This window comes from Rutilus rutilus (assembly GCF_951802725.1).
Source record: "Rutilus rutilus genome assembly, chromosome: 8".
Lineage (NCBI taxonomy): Eukaryota > Metazoa > Chordata > Actinopteri > Cypriniformes > Leuciscidae > Rutilus > Rutilus rutilus.
The window spans coordinates 3869081-3892395 of NC_140222.1; the positions used below are offsets into that span (position 1 = coordinate 3869081).

The window sequence follows — 23315 nt, forward strand, 5'->3', positions numbered from 1 at the left end:
ACCCCTTTAAACTTTCAAATTCCCTATGAATGTCAAGGCCAAAGTTAGTCTAGTTGTATTTCATAATAAAAAGTTATTTATCTTGTAACTTTGGTAACAGTAGTTGATGAATGTAGTCAACACTACAAATGATTGAGATTATTTTCCCATCATACTCTAGAAAGAGTTCAAATGATGTCACTTCCTGGTTGACGCCATTTGTTCGCCAAAAATGTACAATGGCTAATTACTTGTTCATATTACAATGTTTTTATTAAAATAAATGTTATATTTCTCTGAGAGACTGTCAGAACTGTATTACTGTTGTATAGTTTTAAAATGTTAATATTATGTTAGATAATTGTGCAGTTGATCTAATATATGTAATAGTCCTTGCTACAGAAACATGATACTTTTAACTTTCATTTCAGACGTGATGCTGGAGAATGAGGAGAGTGAAGAGGAGGAGGAACATCATCATGTCAAAACTGGAGCTAAAACTCGCTCACAGACTGAAAGTATTTCTTTACTGAAAAGAAGAGACAAGAAATGTTTCACTTGCACTCAGTGTGGAAAGAGTTTCACACACACACAGAGTCTCAAGGTTCACATGATCATCCACACTGGAGAGAAACCGTTCTCATGTGATCAGTGTGGAAAGATTTTAAACAACAAGGAACCCTTAAGTCTCACATGATCATCCACACTGGAGAGAAACTGCACAAATGTGATCAATGTGGTAAAGTGTTTTTGAGGGCTTCAGGCCTGAAGAACCACATGTCAGTTCATTCACAGGAGAAACCTCATTCATGTTCTTTGTGTGGAAAGAGTTTTTCACATCTGCAGAGTTTAAAAGAACATCAGAAAACACACACTGGTGTAAGAAATCATATGTGCTTTGAGTGTGAGAAGACTTTTATCACAGCTGGAGATTTGAAACGGCACCAGAGAATTCACACTGGAGAGAAACCTTACAAGTGTTCACACTGCGACAAGAGATTCAACCAGTTAGAATCCCTGAAAGCACACGAGAGGATCCACACTGGAGAGAAACCGTATCACTGCACTGCATGTGGGAAGAGCTTCACTCAATCATCTAATCTACACAGACATACCAAAACTCACATTAAGTAGCTTATCTTCAGTTCCAGCACTTTCAAGTGTGATGCCGCCTCTCTTTCCTATTAGTTTGTCTAAACCAGCCACAACCACGGCTGTAGCCAGTTATGAAGTCACCGAGGTCCAGACTTCAGTATATTTCTGAGGTGTATATAATAAAGGTTGTGAAATAATTCTCTAATATAGTATTAACTCTACTTTAGTGCTGCAAGGATATTGCACAGCTCCAAGATCTTCTCGTCTGAGCTCTGCGGTCTGTCGCCGCTCATCAACATCAGAATATTGAGATGACCAATCAAATTAAAGTAGACGGGCTTTATGTTCACAGAAGCTGCTGAGCGCATGTTCTAGCGCTTCAGTTAACGGTCATGAAGTGTGAGATCAAATATAGCTAAACTAAACATTTCATATTTGACAGCTATTTTAGGATAGAAATGTTAAACAACCGACAAAAATAATCAGGAAAACTGATGTATATGAATATCAGTTGAGCCTATGTTTATGACCCCGAACCCCCTGAACTACCTCATATCTGGGACACCGGCGATTCTAGAACTCTACAGCCCTGGCCACAACCATCGACAGTATAAAAGAAACATTGTCAACATTTGTCACATTAAATAGTTTATATTTAACTGTGAGATTCACATCAACTCAAAGATGAAATTTCTTCCCAAAGAGCAATATCGCATATATCATTTTGCTTAATATAATCTATATGTTTAACAGTACAAGTGTTTTTTTTTTTACGTTTTTTTAACTGTTGCTTTATTATCTTGTTAGTCAATAAAGAGAGAGATCTGTCTTATTTGTTTCCAGTTTTACTTTCTTTATTTTTTGTATTTTCTGCACCAAGTATTAAACTTTTATTGTCCATTTTTATTGTCTGCTCCTTCTTGCATCAAGAATAAATAAATAAATAAAATAGTTAATTCTAATGTTTTCCTGTTGTTAGTTTGATTGCTTCTATTGCTCTCCTCATTTGTAAGTCGCTTTAGATAAAAGCGTCTGCTAAATGATCAAATATAAATGTATTGTGTTTAACAGATTTTATAAGGAAGCAGACTGATGGAGGTAAAATGAGTGCAATGGTACTCTTGGATCTCCAAAAAGCTTTTGACAGTGAATCATTCAGTACTGTAAGATAAATTAAGTGTCATGTGTTTTTCAAGTATGCTGATAGCCTGGTTGAACTTTTATTAAACTGGGAGAATACAAACTGTAGAAATTGATGGGTTTCTCTCTGAATAAACGATTATTAATAATGGAGTTCCCCAGGGAAGTGTCTTAGGCCCCCTTTTATTCCTCCTATACATAAATGATATGCAAGCAGTTTGTGACTGTAATTTGTTCTCTGCTTTACTGGTTTCAGACGAGGATGTCAGTAAAATACAAGTGATATGAGGAGTTATGTAAAGTAAGAGCCTGGCTCTCTGAAAATAAACTCTTATTGCATTTAGGTAAGAAACGGGATCATGTTATGTGAGTCTAAAAGTAAACTGAACAAGGTTCCTAACCTGTCTGTCAAGGTAGGGGATTGTGTAATATCAAACAGAAATAGTGTTAATTATCTTGGCTGTGTCCTTGACAGTGATTTAAGTGGTGCAAGTATGGCTATGAAAACTTTAGGTAAGGCTAATGCTAGAACAAAACTTCATGCTAGATATGTTAGTTTTCTGGGTAAACAAAATGTAAAACTACTTGCATCATGTTTAGTGCAATGTCATTTTGAGTAAGCGTGCATTTCTTGGATGTCTGGTCTGTTCTGTGTATGGTTGGATAAGTTACAGAAATCTCTAAATAAATTGATACGATTTTGGGTTTGAGTAGTTTTTCACATGTTGACGATCCCATTTTAGGGATTCATTGATTTCCCATTGATTTATTTTATTTCTTTCCCCAGCCAAAAAATAAATACAATTTCTTACTGATCCCAAACTTTTGAATGGTAGTGATTAATATTACAAAAGATTTATATTTCTGTTCTTTGTAACTTTCTATTAATCAAAGAATCCTGAAAAAAAATTTTTTGCATCAAATCCTCATATTAGAATGATTTCTGAAGGATCATGTGACACTGAAGACTGGAGTAATGATGCTAAAATTCAGCTTTGGTCTCAGGAACAAATTATACTTTTCTTTTTTTTAATTGTAATAACATTTCACAACATTACTGTTTTTTTTTAAATGCAGCCTTGGCGAGCAGGAGAGGCTTTTAAAAACATGCCTGAAAAGTTGAATAAGGCCACTGGGAATGGCATCAAATACTACAACAAACTCTTTAGTAGTTACAGGGATCTTATAATGATTAAGGAATTCACAGTAAAGAGATGTTCATTATTCTAATAACTGTCTGACCAAAATTATACCGTTATTATACAAGTTTCTGTAAAAAAAAAATATATATTTTTAAACGTAATATATTTTTTTGTTCCAAATCCCAGAGTTGAGTGGAGAAAAGGTATGCTTAAAAATTAGTTTTTGATAATCTATCATTTATTTCGTCTCGTGGTGATGACGTCACCACTTTCGCGGTCGCGCGTCTTCTGAGTCTTTTGAGGTAAACAGTTCACACGTTAAATCTCGTAACTGTACTATAAAGTTTACTCAACATTTTACGGGGTCTTTTCAGAAAGGTTTTCATCGTGTGTCTTTCTTTTCCCATACAAAACGGTAAGATGTTAGCGAACTTCTTTGTTGTTATGAAGTTATTAGGGAATCGGATTCATGTGGACAAATTACAAGGGTTGATAATGTCATCAGCGGCTGTCTTTATATTTACATTTATATTACTGTTGTAATATTTTACTGTATCATTCTTGTATTCTCTATATTCTTGTTGAATTAGTATTGATAGTCTGTGGCTCATCACTATTATCAGAGCAGCTGAAAAGCCTCTTTATTTCATGTCAATAGATCCTGTTTTCTCCTCATTCATTATGCTGATGTCTTCAGATCTGTAAATTGACACATTAAGCTCATTTTATTGTCAACAGATTTGAGCAAACGACACGATCAGCTATTGTGACATCTACAAGATATAGGTAAGTTTCATAATGGCTTTTATTTCAATAATCTGTGATGAACCATGTTTCATATGCAACACAATAAACAAAAAAAAGTTGAGTTAACTGTATTGGTGCGCCATTTGTTTCTTGCAAACCTGTAAATATATTTTTATGTTTTAATCTTTTTTTTTTATTCTTAATTTTTTATAATGTGACCATAAATACTTGTGGGTGGGTGGACTATTTTTTTTTAACTCAGTAAGTGATTTCTTCTTGATTTAGTCAGATCTGCTCCTCCTCCTTCAGTGAAGCTCCTCCTCCTTCAGTGAAGCTCCTCCTCCTTCAGTGAAGCCCCTCCTCCTTCAGTGAAGCCCCTCCTCTGTCAGTGAAGCTCCTCCCACTGCAATTCACCAATAAATGCTGGAATATTCCCATCAGCTACAAGTGAAGACGAGCATCAAACCATCAGGAAGAGCTGAAATCTGCAAAGACAGAGTTTATTGAAGGACAGTGAGAACATGAGAGATCCAGAACACTGCAGAATGAAACACACTGAAGAACAAAGAGGTTGGTGTTTATTCCTGATTCTTCATTAGTGAGGCTGAAGAACATTAAAGGGCACCTATTATGTTATTTTGAAAATTACCTTTCATGTAGTGTGTAACATAGATCTAAGTGAACAAAAACATCCTGCAAAGTTTTATATATGAAAGTTCACCGTAAAACAAGTTATTGTCTCTCAAAAGTAGGAGTCGACTCTGAGTCAATTTAATGAATCGTTTTTCCAATGAGTCATTTTCCTTTTTGTTGTGACGTCAAGACGAAAAATTATCTAATTGGCCGCGCCCACTCACTGCGCGCGCAGACACCAGGGAAAACTTGAAGACATCATGGCCCTGTCCCAAATGGCACACTCCGGACTTGTGGACCTCCTCAGACTCCACACTTTGGTGACATCATGTAGCGCACACCTATAGGGCCCTTGGCGTGAGTCCACGAGGGCGCATTGAGAGGTATTTTTGGGACAGACTCGATCGTCACGCCGGAAATAACGGTCTGGTTGTTGTTGGACAGGAGAAACCACATTTTTGCGCTCCGACGTCTTATCTCCATGTCAACTACACAGCCTAATTCAGGGCTTAAAGTATTCCGGCATGAGGGCAGGTCCGGCCTCCGGCGCAGGCAAAATGTATTTATCAGGCTGCAAATTACAGTCGGAGGCACTTTAATCTGACTTGAATAACACACCGGTCCCCTTCAACCTACCTGTCACCACTATTGCCACCCGCTGGAGAACTCGACTGTTATATATTTGTCCCGATTTTCCGCGCATTTGTGAAAAAAACTCGCCTTTCCCGCACTTCTTACGGTCCCTGAATGCATCTCACACGCAGCCTCGCTCTAACGTGCTTCTCTCGGAAACCAAAACAATGACTACATGGATGCTGTAGCTAGTGTTAATGGCTTATTTACAACTTTAAACATCTAAAAGAAGCGGCGATGGGCGCAGGGCAGGTGGAAGACAGGCCTGTTGTTGCGGATTATGCAAAAGAAGTTTTGCAAAATGGACGCTAATGATCGACCAGACGAGTCATCGGATAAAGAGGCGAAGAGCAGCAAGTGCTACGACTGATCCACAGTGAGTGTAGAGTTTATATGCTTATTCTGTGGAGTAAAGTCGGGTGAACGGGGTCGCTGCGTCGCCGCGCTTATGACCGGCGCTAAAATAAGCACTAAAAGGCTCTGTTGCTCTCATGAATTCATTCGCTGCATCGGATCTGTCCATCCCCGGTACCCCACACGAGAGCACGGTGTCGGACCATCCCCGCTCCGCTACGTGCCGTGCCAGATTTTCTTAAAAACGGCCAGATTTTCATCCTAGGTCTTAAATTTCATTTAGTCAGGTCTAAAAAAGTGTTTACCCTCGTTCACTTCCTGAAACGCTGGCCGCAGAAAGTTATTACAAAGTAGCAAAAAAGTATGGAGTTGTAGCCTACAAAGCGGAGCGCTGGATCAGGGGTCTCCAACACGTCGCTCGCGTGCTCCAGTCGCTCGTGGCTTGAAATGAGCTAGCTCGCCAGAGGCCGTTCACATATCGGATCTTTTGCACGCTCAAGTTTGTTCAAATGTAGGCGTGCGGCAAGCGCGCTCATAATTCAAGCGACGCGCTAATTTTTTTACCAGGCGTAACGAGATGAAAAAAACTAAACTTTTCAGGATGCCGCAAACGCACCGCAGGTCATGTGACAGGAACCAACCAATCATCCCTTTCCATAACAACATTGAAAGCTCAGTCAACATGAAGGATGGGGGTGCACCCAAACACTAATAATAAATATAAGCTAATGTGTAAATGTCAGTAATTTATCTTTTTTGACTCATTCTTTTTATAAAAAAAATATTTAAAGGCTGAAATATGAGGTTTATCTTTGTATAAAACCTTTTTTGTCAAAACTTTATTTGAACTTGTACATGTTAGTAGATAACATGTTGCAAGACACTGTAGTATTAGTACTTTTTGAACAGGATTCAGTGATAACCGTGATAACTTTGGTCACTTTAATCATCTCATCATTTCCTCTCTAGTTATGATCAACTATGATCAACTAAAATTAACAATAATTGTGTTTTTACAGTATAATATGCAAAAGTACAATTTTCTATTAAAAAAAATCTACCTCTCCCTCTCTCTCACACACACACACATCAGATAATCATAGATAGATAGATAGATAGATAGATAGATAGATAGATAGATACTCTAATGATCCCGAGGTAACTATCTATCTAACTTGGATAATGTGTCGTGTAGGTCTTAAATTTCAATCTTCATGGTCTTAAAATGTCTTAAAAAGGTCTTAAATTTGACTTACTGAAACCTGCAGAAACCCTGATTAACAAAACATGTATGAGACTTAATCCTTTATTTACTAGATAATTTTGAAAAATATTAACTTCACATTTTGGTCTATACTTGTATTTTACCTCCCATATATTAAGTGTTTGCACAAATTGGAGATAAATTGGGTCCAAATGTAGAGTAAATGTGTAATAAAAAATAAATATAGGCGTAGGCTACATTACCTATAAACAGTAGTCTATCTAAGTTTTTTTTTTCCTTTTAAAGTACCGGATCGATAAGGAGTATCGATAAGAGGAGTAGTATCGATAAATACTTAACGATGCCCATCCCTAACAGTGACAGTATCATAATACTTAGTTTGGGGTTGAACTGGAGTGACAGTCCTATAGACTGTGAAAAACTTGCTCTTCTACAGTATATGGGCTCTTCGACTTGCTCTTTGTGTAACCCGATTTGGCAAACCTCGTCAATAGAGGATGACCACTGTATTGTGTGTTTTAGGTTATCTTTGCCAATAAAATATTAAAATCTGAATTACATAACATTGTATTGGCTGTCAATCACGATGGGAGAGTAGACGAGTTACAGCATGTCCACCATATCTTGTGGGGGTTTTGCATTAAGCCATTTGTGGTGCCCTTACCACATTGTGCCTCATATACTGTAAATGTTAGACCCAGTGACAGGCTGGCATAAATGGCTTGCATAATACTAAGTAAGGAGGCCATAATATTTTTGACTCATGGCTGAAGTTAAGTTTCTCCAGCTCTCCCAAGGTTGGCAAAAAAATGAATCTAAAAATGCATCAGATTGATGCTTTTAAAATATGGAATTTTCAAAATGTTCTTCCCGGGGGATCATGCCCCGGACCCGCCTAAAGGGGTAATAGAAGGGCCAACAAAGACTGTTTTGTCTTCGCAAACTGTCAAAATTTCGTGTTGATAAGACTCTCATGACCCTTTTTTATAAATCATACATTGAGTCTGTTTTAACATTCTCTTTAATTTGCTGGTATGGTAGTCTCACTGTCAAGGCCAAAACTGCCCTCTCCAATATAGTGAAGGTCAGTAGTAAAATTATAGGTGTTCAGCAGAGTAGCCTTTCTGTCCTGTATGATAGACAGGTAGTTAGGAAGGCCAATGCAGTTATCCTTGATAGCTCCCACCCCCTTTATTCTGAGTTCCAGATATTGCCTTCCGGGTCTCGGTACAGATTACCTCCAGTGAAGAATAACAGATATAAGTATTCATTCGTCCCGAGAGCCATCTTGTTTATGAATTCAGCCCGGAGGAGTAGACAGACTATAACTATTAAATAGTGATGGGGTTATTATTATTATAATATGTATAGTATTGCTTGTTTTTGATGATGTTGTTGCCGAAATGGGGATGGTTATGGAAATGTGGCTATACTATGAATTGTCAGATGTTATTTTAACAAGGGCCTGTTACATTAATTATTTCTTATGTGTTTTTGTCTTGTATTTGTGCATCTGTGACTGTCCTGTGTTTATCTTGCTGCAAAACCAATTGCCCTATGGGGACAAATAAAGTCTAAAGGGGTAATATCCTTCTCACCTTTTTCACCCCTGACCCATTTTCATGCCTGAAACAGGCTTGGTAAAAGTCCTGGTTGAGCCACAGAAAGTTCAGGCTCAGGATTTTTTTTTTTCACTTTAAGCCCTGCTAATTTTACAGTTCTATAGACCTTATGTAGCTCCGCCCCTTTTCAGCGCTGCGCTCATTGTCTTTTGACTTCCGGTCTGTATTTTCACAGCGTTTTGCGTGTTTATTAATAAACGGCTCGTTTTAAAATCTTCCCGGTCGATTTACATTTGTTAAGTCATCTGCTTTAAACATTACAGTCCTCATGATAACTTTCGTTAACTTTACATTAAATAAATCCACTTAAAAAGCTAATTACTCCTGGACAGAAATGCCATAGAAATGTACAGAGCGACCGCAAAACGGAAGTTAAAAGACAATATTCCAAAGATGGCGGCGCCCTCGTTTCTCTGGTGCATAAGGTCTATATTTTGATATTGTGCATGCCACTGTTGGAAACTTCTTTTCCTTCATCAAAGCAAGGACGTTGCTGCAGTCATTCAAAAAATCTAAATCTAATACAGTATGCATTGTAGTTGTATACATTCCAAGGGGGAGGGATTACATAGAGGCGGAGACTCTGAACAAAGCATGCAAATGAAGTAGGAACACACCCTACTCTGAGATCACTACCAGTCCAATTGAATCAGCATAACTTATTCAAATGCTGATACTGGCCAGGAACTCTGGTTCCAAGAGCCATCCCAGAGCCATTAAAGACAAAAAGTCTCCCCTACAGCTAATCCAATCAACCTAACGATTCAACGAGCCAGGGGCTCCGAAAGCCATTTGGGCTCCAAAAGGTGAGAATCTCAGTGATCTGACTCATTTAAAACACTATAGAGAAAACAGGACTGGCCGGAAAGGAGACTCTTGCTGGAGACTCAATAATCATCTGAAATTAGTCTACTAAACTTTATCAGTTTATATACTATTGCAGTGGAAAAACTAAATTAAACATTTAATACATTTGTAATCCTACACCACCTGGGCATTAGACAATAAATACATCATGCTTCTTTAAATGATGTATACAGTTGTACATAATAATAATGTTCCATTTGAACTAAGATTACAATTTTAACACATAATGAAAATGTGCATGAGTGTCAGATGAATTTATACAATCAATAAATAATAAATAAATCAATAAGATCAATAAATAAAATAAAAATAAAATAAAGAAATTATTAAAATAACGATAGTAGCCATAATTTTCAACTTTGTCTTTTTAACTGCAGAAACAACAATAAATGCTAAACTGGAGAGGCAGTCTTTTTAGCTAAAAATGTTCACAGCATCCAAAAATCAAATTAGAACCGACTGAAAAGTTTTGAAATCACTTGTACCCGTACCTGATCGAGAGAACAAATCCAGTCTTTCACTCTGTGTCCGTTGGAGTCTTTTGTGCGCGCGGATAAAATACATTCTAAAACACTTAACGTTAGAAACGTTTAACGTCTTAATCTCCTAAAATAGTTAAATTAAAATATCAAATTATATAAAGAAAACGCTTTACTAGAGGAGGAATGCATTGTATTCATATTCTGGGTTCATCTGCTTATCTGCACATGGTTTCTGAATAAAGTGCGTACTACTGTGTACATTAAGCCACGTTAAAGTGCCTTTTAAGCGTTTTAAAAGCTTTTTTCACGTTAAGCATTTTAGAATGTCCTGTGGAAAACCAACATGTTAACGTTGGCCGGCAGAAGTGCGATCTTGGTTTTCCTGATGCTAAATCCAGCCTTGGAGAATATCCTTTCTGATGGTGCACATCCACACTTTAGATTTTCTTATCCCAGACATTGTTAAAGATTTAAATCCTTGCCGCCGAGACGCTCCTCTGTCGGTCACAGATCGAAAGTGAAACCTAAATCTGTCACGGGGTGTTTGGATTTATTCACGCACGTAAAAAAATATTTATTAAAAGCTTCTTTTTTTGCACATTTTTATATACAGCATTATCATAATAGGCTGAATTAACGTATTGACCGCTAGTTCTATGTGAAATCAGACATTGAGCGCCCTCATATAGCCAAAGTGGCATGGTCCTCGTTTCATAACACCTCTGCGAAGATTCGACCGTGAGATCGGTAGTCGAATCAGGCTCCTCCAATTGAAGCATCGAATCTTCGACTATTCGGGGTCACCCCTAGTAAGACGTATCACTTCTGCCACTAAAGATTGCTTTATTAATAATCTTCCTGATCAGTTTCATCATCTCAGCATCCCAGATAGCTTAGAAGAACTAGATATTGCGACAGAAACGTTTAACTCTCTCTTTTCCAGCACAGTTGCTTCGTTGCGATTAAAGAAGATTAAAGAAAATAGTCCAACGCCGTGGTACAACGAGCACACTCGGGCCCTTAAGAGAGCAGCCAGAGAGATGGTATTTCACATTTCATGGAAGGAGAGCTTGATTGCATACAGAGAGGCTTTAAAAGCTGCTAGATCTGCTTATTTTTCAACCCTATTAGAAGAAAATATACATAATCCTAGGTATTTATTTGAAACAGTGGCTAAACTAACGAAAAAGAAAGCTTCAACTCCAGAAGTTTCCAAGCAGCACAGCAGTAATGACTTTATGTACTACTTCACTTGTAAGATTGATAATATCAGGGAGAAAATTATAACTATGCAACCGTCTACTACAGTATCGCATCAGGCAGTGCATTGTAGTCTCCCTGAGGAAAAATTTTATTCATTCGTTGCTATAGAAGAGGAAGAATTTACTAAACTCATTAAATCATCTAAATCTACAACATGTATGTTAGACCCTATACCGACTAAGCTACTGAAAGAAATACTTCCAGAGGTCATAGATCCTCTTCTTAATATCATTAATTCATCTTTGTCTCTAGTAGGGCTGCAGCTATCGATTCTTTTTGTAATCGATTAATCTAGCACTTAATCGATCGATTAATCGAGTAATCGGATAAAAACCTTTAGTGTGTTTTTAAACAACCAAAACAAATAATGCATAACGAAAATGATGTGGCTGAAAAACTCCAACATTTGGCTTCAAAACTAAGCCTATTTATTGTAATTTTTACCCATTTAGTGTTTGTAAGTGCCAGTGCCAACAATTATATAACAATACAGTTTAGTCAACTTTATACTGTAAAACATGTATAACATGTAAAACTATGAATACAAACTTAAATAGCCTAGTAAAGGCCATTTGGCCTTAGTTTTGTCTTCTTAATACAACATAAAAAAAGGATTGCACCTTCTGCAAATTACCCACCGGAGAACAAAAATAAATGAAATGAATATAAAATATCAAGCCAAACAGGTACACAATGTATACAATATAAAAAAGATAAGTGTAGCTTTGAAAAGGGGACTGTTTTATTGCAAATATGCATTTTGTTAAATAGAAAAAGAACAGCATTTTGTTTCTCACTTAGGCTAGTTGAAGAATATTAGCACGTTTTGTAGTATTATATATTTTTGTTAATTTAAAATGTTCTATGCTCAATTACTTTGGTAGCCGATTATGTCTTCCCCAAAAGTACAAGTGGATTTGGAGAAGCAGGCTGGTGGGGAGTTTCATTTTTTTGTTGTTGTCTGTAACTATTTGGTAGACGTGACATAGACAAGGTCTCGCAAAGACTGCAATACAATATTTGTTCCTCCATCATTCACGTCTCGGTGTATACAGTGAATGCATGCTGAAATTATTGTTGCGTGGCTACATAAAAGTTTAAGCATGATGCATTGCCGCAATTGGTCTGACTGGCGCGTGACAGAGACGAGGGTGCGTGTGTGTGTGTGTGTGAAGGGGTTCTTTCTTTAGGCTATACGTTTACTTCTTAAAAACATCAAAGCTAAACATCATATCTAGTCAAACCGCATCACTACAAATACAGTATGGGATTAAATTCAGCGAACATCATAGGCTTCGGCACGGGCGAAAATATTGGCGCTGGGTCAAAAAAATGCGGGGGACAGAATCGTTACCTTGATTCAGCGACGCTGAAAGGAAGCGATCCCAAACTTTAGACATTCTCTGCCGTTTATGGACATCTACTCTCTGCCATCGCGCCAAATAAATTCAAAATGTATCACGCGCTATGGTGTACTTCCTGAACACTGAACAACGGTCCGTGTGAAATCAGATCCCTGCGCGTATAGTGCGCGTCATAGGAATTTAACGAGGCTTCGAGGCAGAGTTTTTGCCTCGAGGAATTTTTGTAATCGAGTAAATCGAGTAACTCGATGAATCGTTGCAGCCCTAGTCTCTAGGATATGTACCGAAAACTTTTAAGCTGGCTATGATTAAACCGCTCGTTAAAAAAACGCAACTTGATCCTACAGAATTAGTCAATTACAGGCCGATCTCGAATCTGCCTTTTCTGTCAAAGATACTAGAAAAGGCAGTGTCTTCACAACTGTGTTCATTTTTAGAAAGAAATGATATCTGTGAGGATTTCCAGTCAGGATTTAGACCGTACCATAGTACTGAGACTGGTTCAGTATGGCGTACCACAAGGCTCAGTACTAGGACCGCTGCTGTTCACTCTGTACAAGCTACCCTCACTCACTCACACACACACACACACACACACACACACTCTGTACATGCTACCCACACACACACACACACACACACACACACACAATCTGTACATGCTACCATTAGGAGATATCATTAGGAAGCATGGAATTAGTTTCCACTGTTATGCTGATGATACTCAGCTCTATATTTCTTCAAAACCTAACGAAACTTACTAATTCACAAAATTAACAGAATGCATAGCTGATATAAAAAACTGGATGACTCGTAATTTCGTACTACTTGTAGGGACCCCTAAAATAAATATGCCTTTTGTTTTGAAGTATTTTAAAATATTGAATATTTGTGCTTTTCATTTTCTGTTTTCACATTTCAATATCATTTCAATGTGATATAACCATATGTTTTTGTTTCATATCCAATGAGATAGCACTAAATGTAAATGTACTATTGCTGGCCAGTGATTGTTGAGCATGATTAGTTTGCGTCATAACGTGAGTTACGTGAAGGGGGAGGAGCATCTCACATGGCATGAAAAGACGGTAATTTGACTGCTTTTGAGAAGTGCGTCATTTTGGAGACTTAATATATTCTGTGTAATATAAGGCCCAAAGTGTAGAGAAACAACGTGTGGTTTATTTTGTTTTTGCTATTTGAAATGTTTTTTTTTTTATTTCTGTTATCTTCTCCGTGATCTTTGAGTCATAGTGAGTCAAGACGTGCGTGATGAGGGCTTAACAGCTAGTGACATTCAAATTCATGGTCAATAACTGTGTCGAAGTTATTGGACGTTCATGGTGGAATTCGGAATTTTTCCGGGACTGGAAAGATTGTGTGGTTTGTTGTCATGGGATGTGGATCAACTGCATTCATCGCGTATCAGGACTGCTCGTGTGAAACTGTTCATATCGTAGGTGACTTCCCCCATTGCTTCTCTAAGTGAACTCATTTTCGGGACTGTTGAATGTGCGAGAGTACATTAAATTCGTCAGCTGTTAATGTGCACCAACGAACTGGGCCCCAATTGGCACAGAATGTACATAGTACTTACATCTACTGTGTTTACGGGAATACTCGACTTGGCATTTTGAAATATTTCTGTGTTTATTTGGCCGTTTAGGCGCGCAACCGGAGACTACTGCTTGTCCGTGTTGCGCTCGGAGCGCGCGCACAGCATCCTGTCAGTATAATTCAGTTATCTTTCGCGACTTATCGCGCTTTTAATATTTCTTTTCGATATAAAGCACATTCTGCTCTTTTCTTTCTCTTTCATTCATGATTTGTTATTAATAACTTTAAACAGAATCATCAACTGAAATCTGCGTGGATTAAAAAATATGACACATTTATAGGACATAAAATTGTCTCTGCGCAAAAGTGTAAAAGGACAGCAAAGCGCCCGTTTCCATAAAAGGATATATTAAAGTTTATATAGCCTACTTTTACATTTTCGCTGCTGTTCTAAAATAGTTTTTGCCATTACCTTAAACAAGCTGCAGCTGCTTGAATCCAGTGCAGGAGCTGTAACTATTAGATTACCACAGAAACGTAAGCGGTTAGTTGATTGCTGTGGTGACTCGTGACTCTCGCGAACAGCACTAAACACTCACTTTTGCCGGTACAACTTGAATATTATTATTATCATCATACACTTTTCATTAACTTCGGTAGGCTGTACAACAAGGGAATTGTAATTGGCTGGTTTTTCTGCAGAGATCTGAATTAGGGCTGCAACTAACGATTATTTTGATAATCGATTAATCGGACGATTATTTTTTCGATTAATCGATTAATCGGATAGGTGTTTTTTTTTATTCAATTTGATTTTTGTTTATAACTAAATAAAACCCTAAATCAGGGTATTTATGTGTAAAAGTGTACTTTAAAAAGTGCAAAAGCCACACATTGAGTTTTACTAATATAATCTTAAATTTTTACATTTTAAACCCCAAACACAAAAGTTTGTCCAGTTTTTAAACAGTAAAACTTCTTTAAATATCCAAAATATAAATAAACAAAACAAAATATTGAGTTGCGCTGCTCATATAAACTTCACATTATGAAATTAGGACACAAACATGTTTGTAATAAGATATTAAGCAGCAGATTTTGAATTCCAATGTAGAATGCGATCTGTTATTTCTTGATAACAGACCGCTGCGAAGTATAACACACCAGAAAAACAGAGCGTTGCTATGGACACAGGATTCTAACATTAGAGACGGAACGGACTATTTTCTTTAGCGGAAGCAATACAATCATTTTTAAATCAAGAAACTCCTTTTTAAATAAATTGTGTAAAATTATTGATTTATTTGGTGGGTGGCCATGTAATAAGCGGGATTATCCCTTACATAGTAGACAAATGCTATAAAAAGAGAGCGGAATGGAGGTACGCAGCTGACAACAGGCTTGATTAAAAGTAACGTTACAGAAAAAATTATGTATTACTGCACAAGCATTCGCTGAAAACCACTGACTACAGTGACTAAAAAACAATATTTTACTGCTGCTGTTATTAACTGCCTTTATATTTAGTGCTTCACTTTGTAAACACCATTTAATTTAACCTATTTCTGCGGTAGCGCTATTTTAATCCATCACTTATGTTGCGAGCGAACTGATTGCGCAACCTGATGCTCGATACAAAATAGATCTAGTGTGACTGTCCCGAAGTTAGTAAACAAAGCTGTTTACACAGTAGCATTGAATTAAACTAGACTATACCATTTTCACATCTTCATAATAATGAGAATACAGTTTTTGCTTGCCGTGCTGATGTTTCTCTCCGATTAGCCTACTCTCTGCCATTTCGCGTGACTGCGTTGTCATGAAAGTGACGTCATCAGTAACGCTCCCCGTGACGTGAGCAGACCAACTAATCGACAATGACATTCGTTGACAACGATTTTCATAATCGATTATTATCGATTTTATCGATTAGTTGTTGCAGCCCTAATCTGAATGCAGGGAAATACACGGAAGTGAATTGCCATCATTAAGAAATGAGATCGCATTTATGTTTGAATCGAGATTGTGATTTTTTTTCGATTAATCGTGCAGCCCTAGTGGTAATAGATGAGAAATATACAGTTTTACACCAGCATGCTGATAATGTTTCTTTATTCGACAAAGCCACTAAAGCCTGAACCACTGCCTGAGGACGCCCGTACATCTCCCTCGCAAAAGCGTTTGCCTTCCCACGTGTAATTTTGCGTTTACTCGCAAATATCTCTGAGGTTTTGCGAATATCAAAAAGTTACACAAAAGAACACAAAAGCATTGAAATATTATTTCCTCCCATCATAATATCCAATTATTAGGGGCTCTATAGATTTGTGCCTTTAATGAATAAATAAAAATAATGTCTAGTACATTAATGAACCCCTTTCATGGAAAATTCCAGGGACATAATGGATCAAAATCATCATAATCTTGTATAACAGATGTTTGAACAAAACTCAATACTTTCTGCCATTACATCTGTTTTTTTTTTGTTTTGTTTTTTTTTCACTACATAATTGTTATTTTATTGATTTACTGAGCACTTTAATTTCAGGCCCGATGGATGAAAATGAAGAAGTGAATGAAGTGGAGAAACATCAAAGAAGATCTCAGAAACCTTTCACTTGCACTCAGTGTGGAAAGAGTTTCACATACAAACAGAGTCTGAAGATTCACATGAGGATCCACACTGGAGAGAAACCGTTCACATGTGATCAGTGTGGGAAGAGTTTTAGACGTCAAGGACACCTTAAGTCTCACATGATCATCCACACTGGAGAGAAACCATTCACATGTGATCAGTGTGGGAAGAGTTTCACATACAAACAGAGTCTGAAGATTCACATGAGGATCCACACTGAAGAGAAACCGTTCACATGTGATCAGTGTGGGAAGAGTTTTACACGACAAGGAAACCTTCAGGAACACATGATCATCCACACTGGAGAGAAACTGCATAAATGTGATAAATGTGGCAAAACATTTTTGAGAGCTTCAAACCTGAAGAGCCACATGACAGTTCATTCACAAGAGAAACCACATTCATGTTCTTTGTGTGGAAAGAGTTTTTCACGTCCGCAGGATTTAAAAGGACATCAAAAAATACACACTGGTGTAAAAAATTATATGTGCTTTGAGTGTGAGAAGACTTTTAGCACAGCTGAAGATTTGAAACGGCACCAGAGGATCCACACTGGAGAGAAACCTTACAAGTGTTCACACTGCGACAAGACATTCAGTCGGTCAGGATCCCTGAAATCACACGAGAGGATCCACACTGGAGAGAAACCCTTCACATGTGATCAGTGTGGGAAGAGTTTTACACAACAAGGACACCTTAAGTCTCACATGATCATCCACACTGGAGAGAAACCGTATCACTGCACTGCATGTGGGAAGAGCTTCAGCCAATCATCTAATCTACACAGTCACACAAAAACTCACATTAAGTAGCTTATCTTCAGTTCCAGCACTTTCGAGTGTGATGCCACCTCTCTTTCCTATTAGTTTGTCTAACCAGCCTCAACCACGGCTGAAGCCAGTTATGAAGTCACCGAGGTCCAGACTTCAGTATATTTCCAAGGTGTATATAATAAAGTTTGTGAAATAATTCCCTAATATAGTATTAACTCTACTTTAGTGCTGCAAGGATATTGCACAGCTCCAAGATCTTCTCGTCTGAGCTCTGCGGTCTGTCGCCGCTCATCAACATCAGAATATTGAGATGACCAATCAAATTAAAGTAGACAGGCTTTATGTTCACAGAAGCTGCTGAGCGCATGTTCCAGCCTTCAGTTTACGGTCATGAAGTGCGAGATCAAATATAGCTAAACTAAACATTTCATATTTGACAGCTATTTTAGGATAGAAATGATAAGTGACCATAACGAAAATACGATTACGAAAATAATCAAGAAAACTGATGTATATAAATATCAGTTGAGCCTATGTTTACTTTCTTCACTGACACAGACAAAAATCAAAAGAATATCAGAGAAAGCTCAGCTTTAGGAGGGGAAGAGATAGGGGTGTGCCATATCATACCGTCCACGATAATACCGGTATAAATTTTTACATGATAAAAAAAGTGTCATATCGCGATATCACTGATATAGCGACGCAATGACGTATGGCACATTACGTTCCCTAGCACGCACAACAACACCAGTCTGAGCGCGAGAGCAGCAAGTCAGCCTCCAATGACGACCAAATCAATCATTTTAAAACTTTCTCCAAGACGCAATTTTACCAACCGCGTGAGTGTTCAGCGGTGCCGCGTCTTCTCTCTCTCGCTCTCAAAATGGGTTGCACAAGTCAAGCGTCGATACCACACTCTTGTGTTTAGCAGTCAGGACATGACGGAATTGTCTTTTCTCACTTGCATCGTAACTAAAGTTGATAATTTTTTAAGTCTTATCAGTTTAAACATTTGCGATTTTAAACTATTCAGTACTCTCGCGCGCTCTCTGAGAGATGTTTACTCTGCGTGCATACATACAGTAAAGCCGTCTCACAAATCTCGCGAGTAAGAAAAGTTCTTTTTCGCGGATTATATCGCTTTAACGGGAAAAAACACGCAAAATTGTGTAAAAATTCCGGTCATGGTTAGTATATAAACAGTCGGTTATGTCTGAAATAAGCATAAAACCCGTGTGACAGTGTGACAGACAGTATAATGAAAACAGTAATGGATCCGGGCACTAGCTCTAAAAGTGACAGCAGCCATATGTGTCTGTCATTAATGTTGACGTCAAAACAGCAAAAGATAGCTTTCATTGTAAGGAATCAGAATGAATAGCCTATGTATTTAATTTAGTCAGGACTCAGGACTATCAGTGTTATTTTATATACAAATTCAGTTTCTGTAGTTTCTGAATAGACCTACCCAAAAACTTTTCTCTTTATTTGTATCTTTATTACTTTGTATATATTTTCTATATCGTCATAAATATCATTATCGCAAATATTCTTGAAATATCGTGATATAATTTTGAGGCTATATCGCCCACCCCTAGGAAGAGACAGACCATAGTAGAGAGACTGAGAGAAAAAGAAAGTGATGGAGATGAAGAGAGAGCAGATATTGACAAACAATCTACTGCCCACTGACATGATTTTAAAGCTATTACTATTTAAAGCTATTACTAAGCTATTACATTGTTTAGCCTTCATATGTCTTGAAATGCACATATGTAAATCAAAGAAATCAAAATTTTCTCGGGGGAGCGATTCTATAACTCTACAGCCCTGGCCACAACCATCGACAGTATAAACAAAACATTGTCAAAATTTGTCACATTAAATAGTTTATCTTTAAGAACAGCAGTTTCTACTGTGAGATTCACATCAACTCGAAGATGCAGTTCCTTCTCAAAGAGCAATATCGCATATTAATGTTGCTTAATATAATGTATATGTTTAAAAGTACAACTGTTTTTTTTTTACTAACTGTACTTGCTCAGGAAGCTGAAGAAGAGGCTGATTGAGATGCTTTGCTATCTTGTTAGTCAATAAAGAGAGAGATCTGTCTGATTTGCTTCCAATTTGACTTTCTTTTTGTATTTTCTGCACCAAGTATTAAACTTTTATTGTCCATTTTTATTGTCTGCTTCTTCTTGCATCAAGAATAAATAATTTGATAATTTTACTTTAGTTACATCTAAAAGTTATGCTAATACATAATCATGTTTCTCTTGGTCCCTTCAAAGTTGCATTGGATTTTCTCCTCAGCGTAAAGGTTAAGAGACCCATCTATCACTGGTTTACAAATGTTTGTAGAGTTAGTTACTAGAGTATATATAGGCTTTAATCTGTATCTCGCATCTTCACGAAAGTCAACGAGGCAGCCCTTGTGCCACTCCGGCAACACGGGGTTCGCATCCTGAACTATCTCAACGACTGGCTGATCCTAGTTAACTCTCGAGACCAGGTTTGCGAACACAGGGACATGGTGCTCCGGCACGGCGCCCGTTTGGGCCTTCGGGTATGCTTGTATGCTTGGCTCTGCACCGTTTCTAGGCGTTGCTCAAGGGCCAACACGTAGTAGTCCGTTCAGACAACACGCCGACAGTAGTGTATATCAACCAACAAGGTGGTCTACATTCCCGCCGTATGTCGCAACTCGCCCGCCATCTCCTCCTATGGAGTCAGAAGCATCTGAGGTCACTTCAAGCCATTCACATTCCGGGAGAGCTGAACCGTGCGGCCGACGAGCTCTCATGGGTTCAGCCACTTCCTGGAGAATGGAGACTCCATCCCCAGACGGTTCAGCTGATTAGGGAACAGTTTGGCGAAGCACAGGTTGATCTCTTTGCCTCCCTAGACTCTTCCCACTGCCCCTTATTTTATTCCCTGAAAGACGGGACCCTCGGCATGGATGCACTAGCGCACAGCTGGCCGCGGGGCCTCTGCAAATATGCGTTTCCCCCAGTGATCCTTCTTGCACAGGTCCTGTGCAAAATCAGGGAGGATGAATGAGTGCAGCTCGCACAAAGAAACTCAGTGAACAACACACTGCCTATAAAATCTTTTATATTTTTAACATATGATACTGTTAAGCAACCTCACACGCCGAGTGCTGTTTCCCGAATACCTTCACGATTGAAAATATGACATTGATTTCATACAACAGTTCAATAAACAGTTACAATTAAGTCACTTAGAGGAACCATTCCCCTTGGCAACAACTTCTCCCTTCTTATAACACCAGTGACATCCAGGTTCCCCATTAAATTGTTTTATATTTGGACAGTGCAGTGAGCAACACACAGACAAGATTAAACACACGAACACTCAAGCTTTGTGCATTACTGATAGACATTCCTGCTCTAGCTGAATGCATTTATCGACAAATGGCATAAAATAATTCATTTTGGGCTTAGAAGCCCCAAACCACTAACCAGCCAGCAGCACATCTGCTTCTCATGTCTGGGGGAAGCCCGTCGATTGTGATTTGGATTGGCCAAATGTGGAAGGGAGACGCTTTAAAAATGGGGATACCAACAACATTCCTTTTGGTTGCGCCTTATTGGCCCACCCGGACTTGGTTCTCCGAACTGGTGCTCCTCGTGACAGACCCTTCCTAGCCAATCCCTTAGAGACGGGACACCCTCTGGCACCCACGTCCCGATCTGTGGAACCTGCATGTGTAGGTCCTGGACGGGACGCGTCAGGTTTGAGTACCCTACCACCTCAGGTGGTGGCTACCATCAATTCCGCTAGGGCCCTGTCCACGAGACACACCTATGACTGCATGTCTGCGTAGACTGCGTTGAAGTGGAACCTCTTTGTCTCCTGGTGTTCTCGCAGAGAAGACCCCAGAAAATGGGGTCCGTGCTCTCCTTCCTCAAGAATGGTTAGAACGAAGGCTGTCTCCTTCCACCCTGAAGGTTTATGTGGCTGCGATCTCTGCGCACCACGACCTTGTGGAGTCAAAAACGGTGGGACAGCATGACCCAGTCATCAGGTTCCTGAGGGGGGCGAGAAGACTAAGGGCCTGTCCCAATACCTCCCCTTACCCTAGATTTCTGCCCTAACCCTTGTTTTTGCACGTTCTCGTGTAGGGGTAGGGTGTCCCAATACTCTAAAGAGCAAGGGGGAGTGCTATTCTCCCCTTAAAATCAACCCTCAAAACATAGTGAGGTCCGATGCAGGCTTAAAACGAAGTGGAAGATGAAATTACCCAGGATACCTTGCGGACTCAGCAAGCCGGTTAATTTTTTTTAAACAAGATGGCGGACACCGCTGGAAAGGAACAATTAAATTGTAGATATATTTTCGCAAATAAGCAAAAAATTTCTAAATATGTTGGAATATGTTAGTTTGATGCACATCCAAAGGACTGTTAAGTTTTGAACACTAATGTTAGAAAATATTTCACGAAGCTATCTATACGATGTTGATGATATCTGCCGAGTGCTTCGAGAGAGTCTGCCCATCAAATATACATCTGATCTGAGTAGTTCATCTAATTTTATTTTCGATTTTGGCTTCCAAGGATTATAGAAAGAAGATGTGAGGTAAAACTATTTAAAACTAGCCGCGTTCGTCTAGTGCTTCATCTTTTTCTTAACAGCGCGCTGTCACTTTTCCCTAACGTTAAACCCAAACAGCACTGAGCACAATCAGTGATGGTTGTAAAATGCAGTGTCTGCTGATTATAAACTGCGGGAGGTGTTTGGTTGTAAAAAGAGCTATTATAAGCACAATGATCCGCGCAAGAGACGTGCGTTGACATTGTTCCCATGGCGGCGTGCGTTCGGAAACGGACTGCAACTAGACAAGCAAACTGTACTTTGAGTTTCATGTGCGCGTCTAAACGATCAAATACAGACAAAAATATGGATAAATGACCGGTTTGGAGATTCACTTTAACACAGTTTATGTCTTAAATGGGAGTTAGTTGTGGAATAGTTGGGAGAAAATGTGTATTATTAGATCTGCATTCGGTCTTAAAGTGGCAGCGTCTAAATTTTCTGAATGAAAATAGTAGTAGTAGTAGACACTAGAGTTCTCAACGGGCCTGAAAATTACAACCCGACCCGACCCGGCCCGAGGCTTTTAAAGCCCGGACCCAATGTAACCTGACACATAAACATGAATTATCTGCCCGAACCCGGCCCGCGGCCCCGAAGCCGCGTCGGAATTTTTTTTTTTTTTTTTCATACACGTAGGCTATTATCATGACCAGCAGATGGGAATTCAAATAAATCTTTAATGTTCACGCCTTTTAACAATACAAACAACTGAAACAATAAACTTTAAATATATAAATAGGCTGTAGTAGCGACGGTGAATTCACCTGCGGCAAGTTTACTTTTCACCAACTCCATCTTCTTCTCCAGGCTAAAGGCGTGCACGCAGCGGCGTCAGGTCTGCCCCCGCCCCTCTCCATGATGCACGTTACACACAGCTGCCAACCTTTCTGTATGGTAAACAGCAACGATGAGTAATAAATGTTTTTGTTTTTTTTGTTGTTTTTTTACTGAGCGGAAAAGATTAAGCCCGAGGTCCGACCCGACCCGAGTCATTTGATTATATTTTCGACCCGAACCCGCGGGTCCCGTCGGGTTTGTCGGGCCGACCCGACCCTTTGAGAACTCTAGTAGACACGTCGGCGCTGCGCGTGACGTAGTGAGGTTTGAGGTTTGCTGCACGTGATGTAGTGAGGTTTGCCGCGCTAATTTGCATATAGTGGTGTCCCATTTCATAGGGAAAAT

General features: G+C 38.8%; 1 protein-coding gene across 1 annotated transcript; it reads left to right on the forward strand.

Annotated features, from left to right (window-relative positions):
- Nucleotides 1–422: 422 nt before the first annotated feature.
- On the forward strand, nt 423–19629 carry LOC311294748 (uncharacterized protein). The gene is made up of 3 exons (XM_084415778.1): nt 423–1112; nt 4588–4673; nt 16652–19629. The coding sequence occupies exons 1-3, from the start codon at nt 673–675 to the stop codon at nt 17548–17550; spliced, it is 1425 nt and encodes a 474-aa protein (XP_084271904.1). The 5' UTR covers nt 423–672; the 3' UTR covers nt 17551–19629.
- The last annotated feature ends 3686 nt before the right edge of the window (nt 19630–23315 follow it).

What these genes read in the sequence shown, in the direction of transcription:
- LOC311294748 (XM_084415778.1), top strand. Translation starts at nt 673, where the DNA reads ATGATCATCCACACTGGAGAGAAACTGCACAAATGTGATCAATGTGGT. An exon ending in ACCAAAACTCACATTAAGTA is followed by an intron (nt 1,113 to 4,587) that starts GCTTATCTTCAG and finishes GAAGAGCTGAAA; the next exon opens with TCTGCAAAGACAGAGTTTAT. An exon ending in ACACACTGAAGAACAAAGAG is followed by an intron (nt 4,674 to 16,651) that starts GTTGGTGTTTAT and finishes CTTTAATTTCAG; the next exon opens with GCCCGATGGATGAAAATGAA.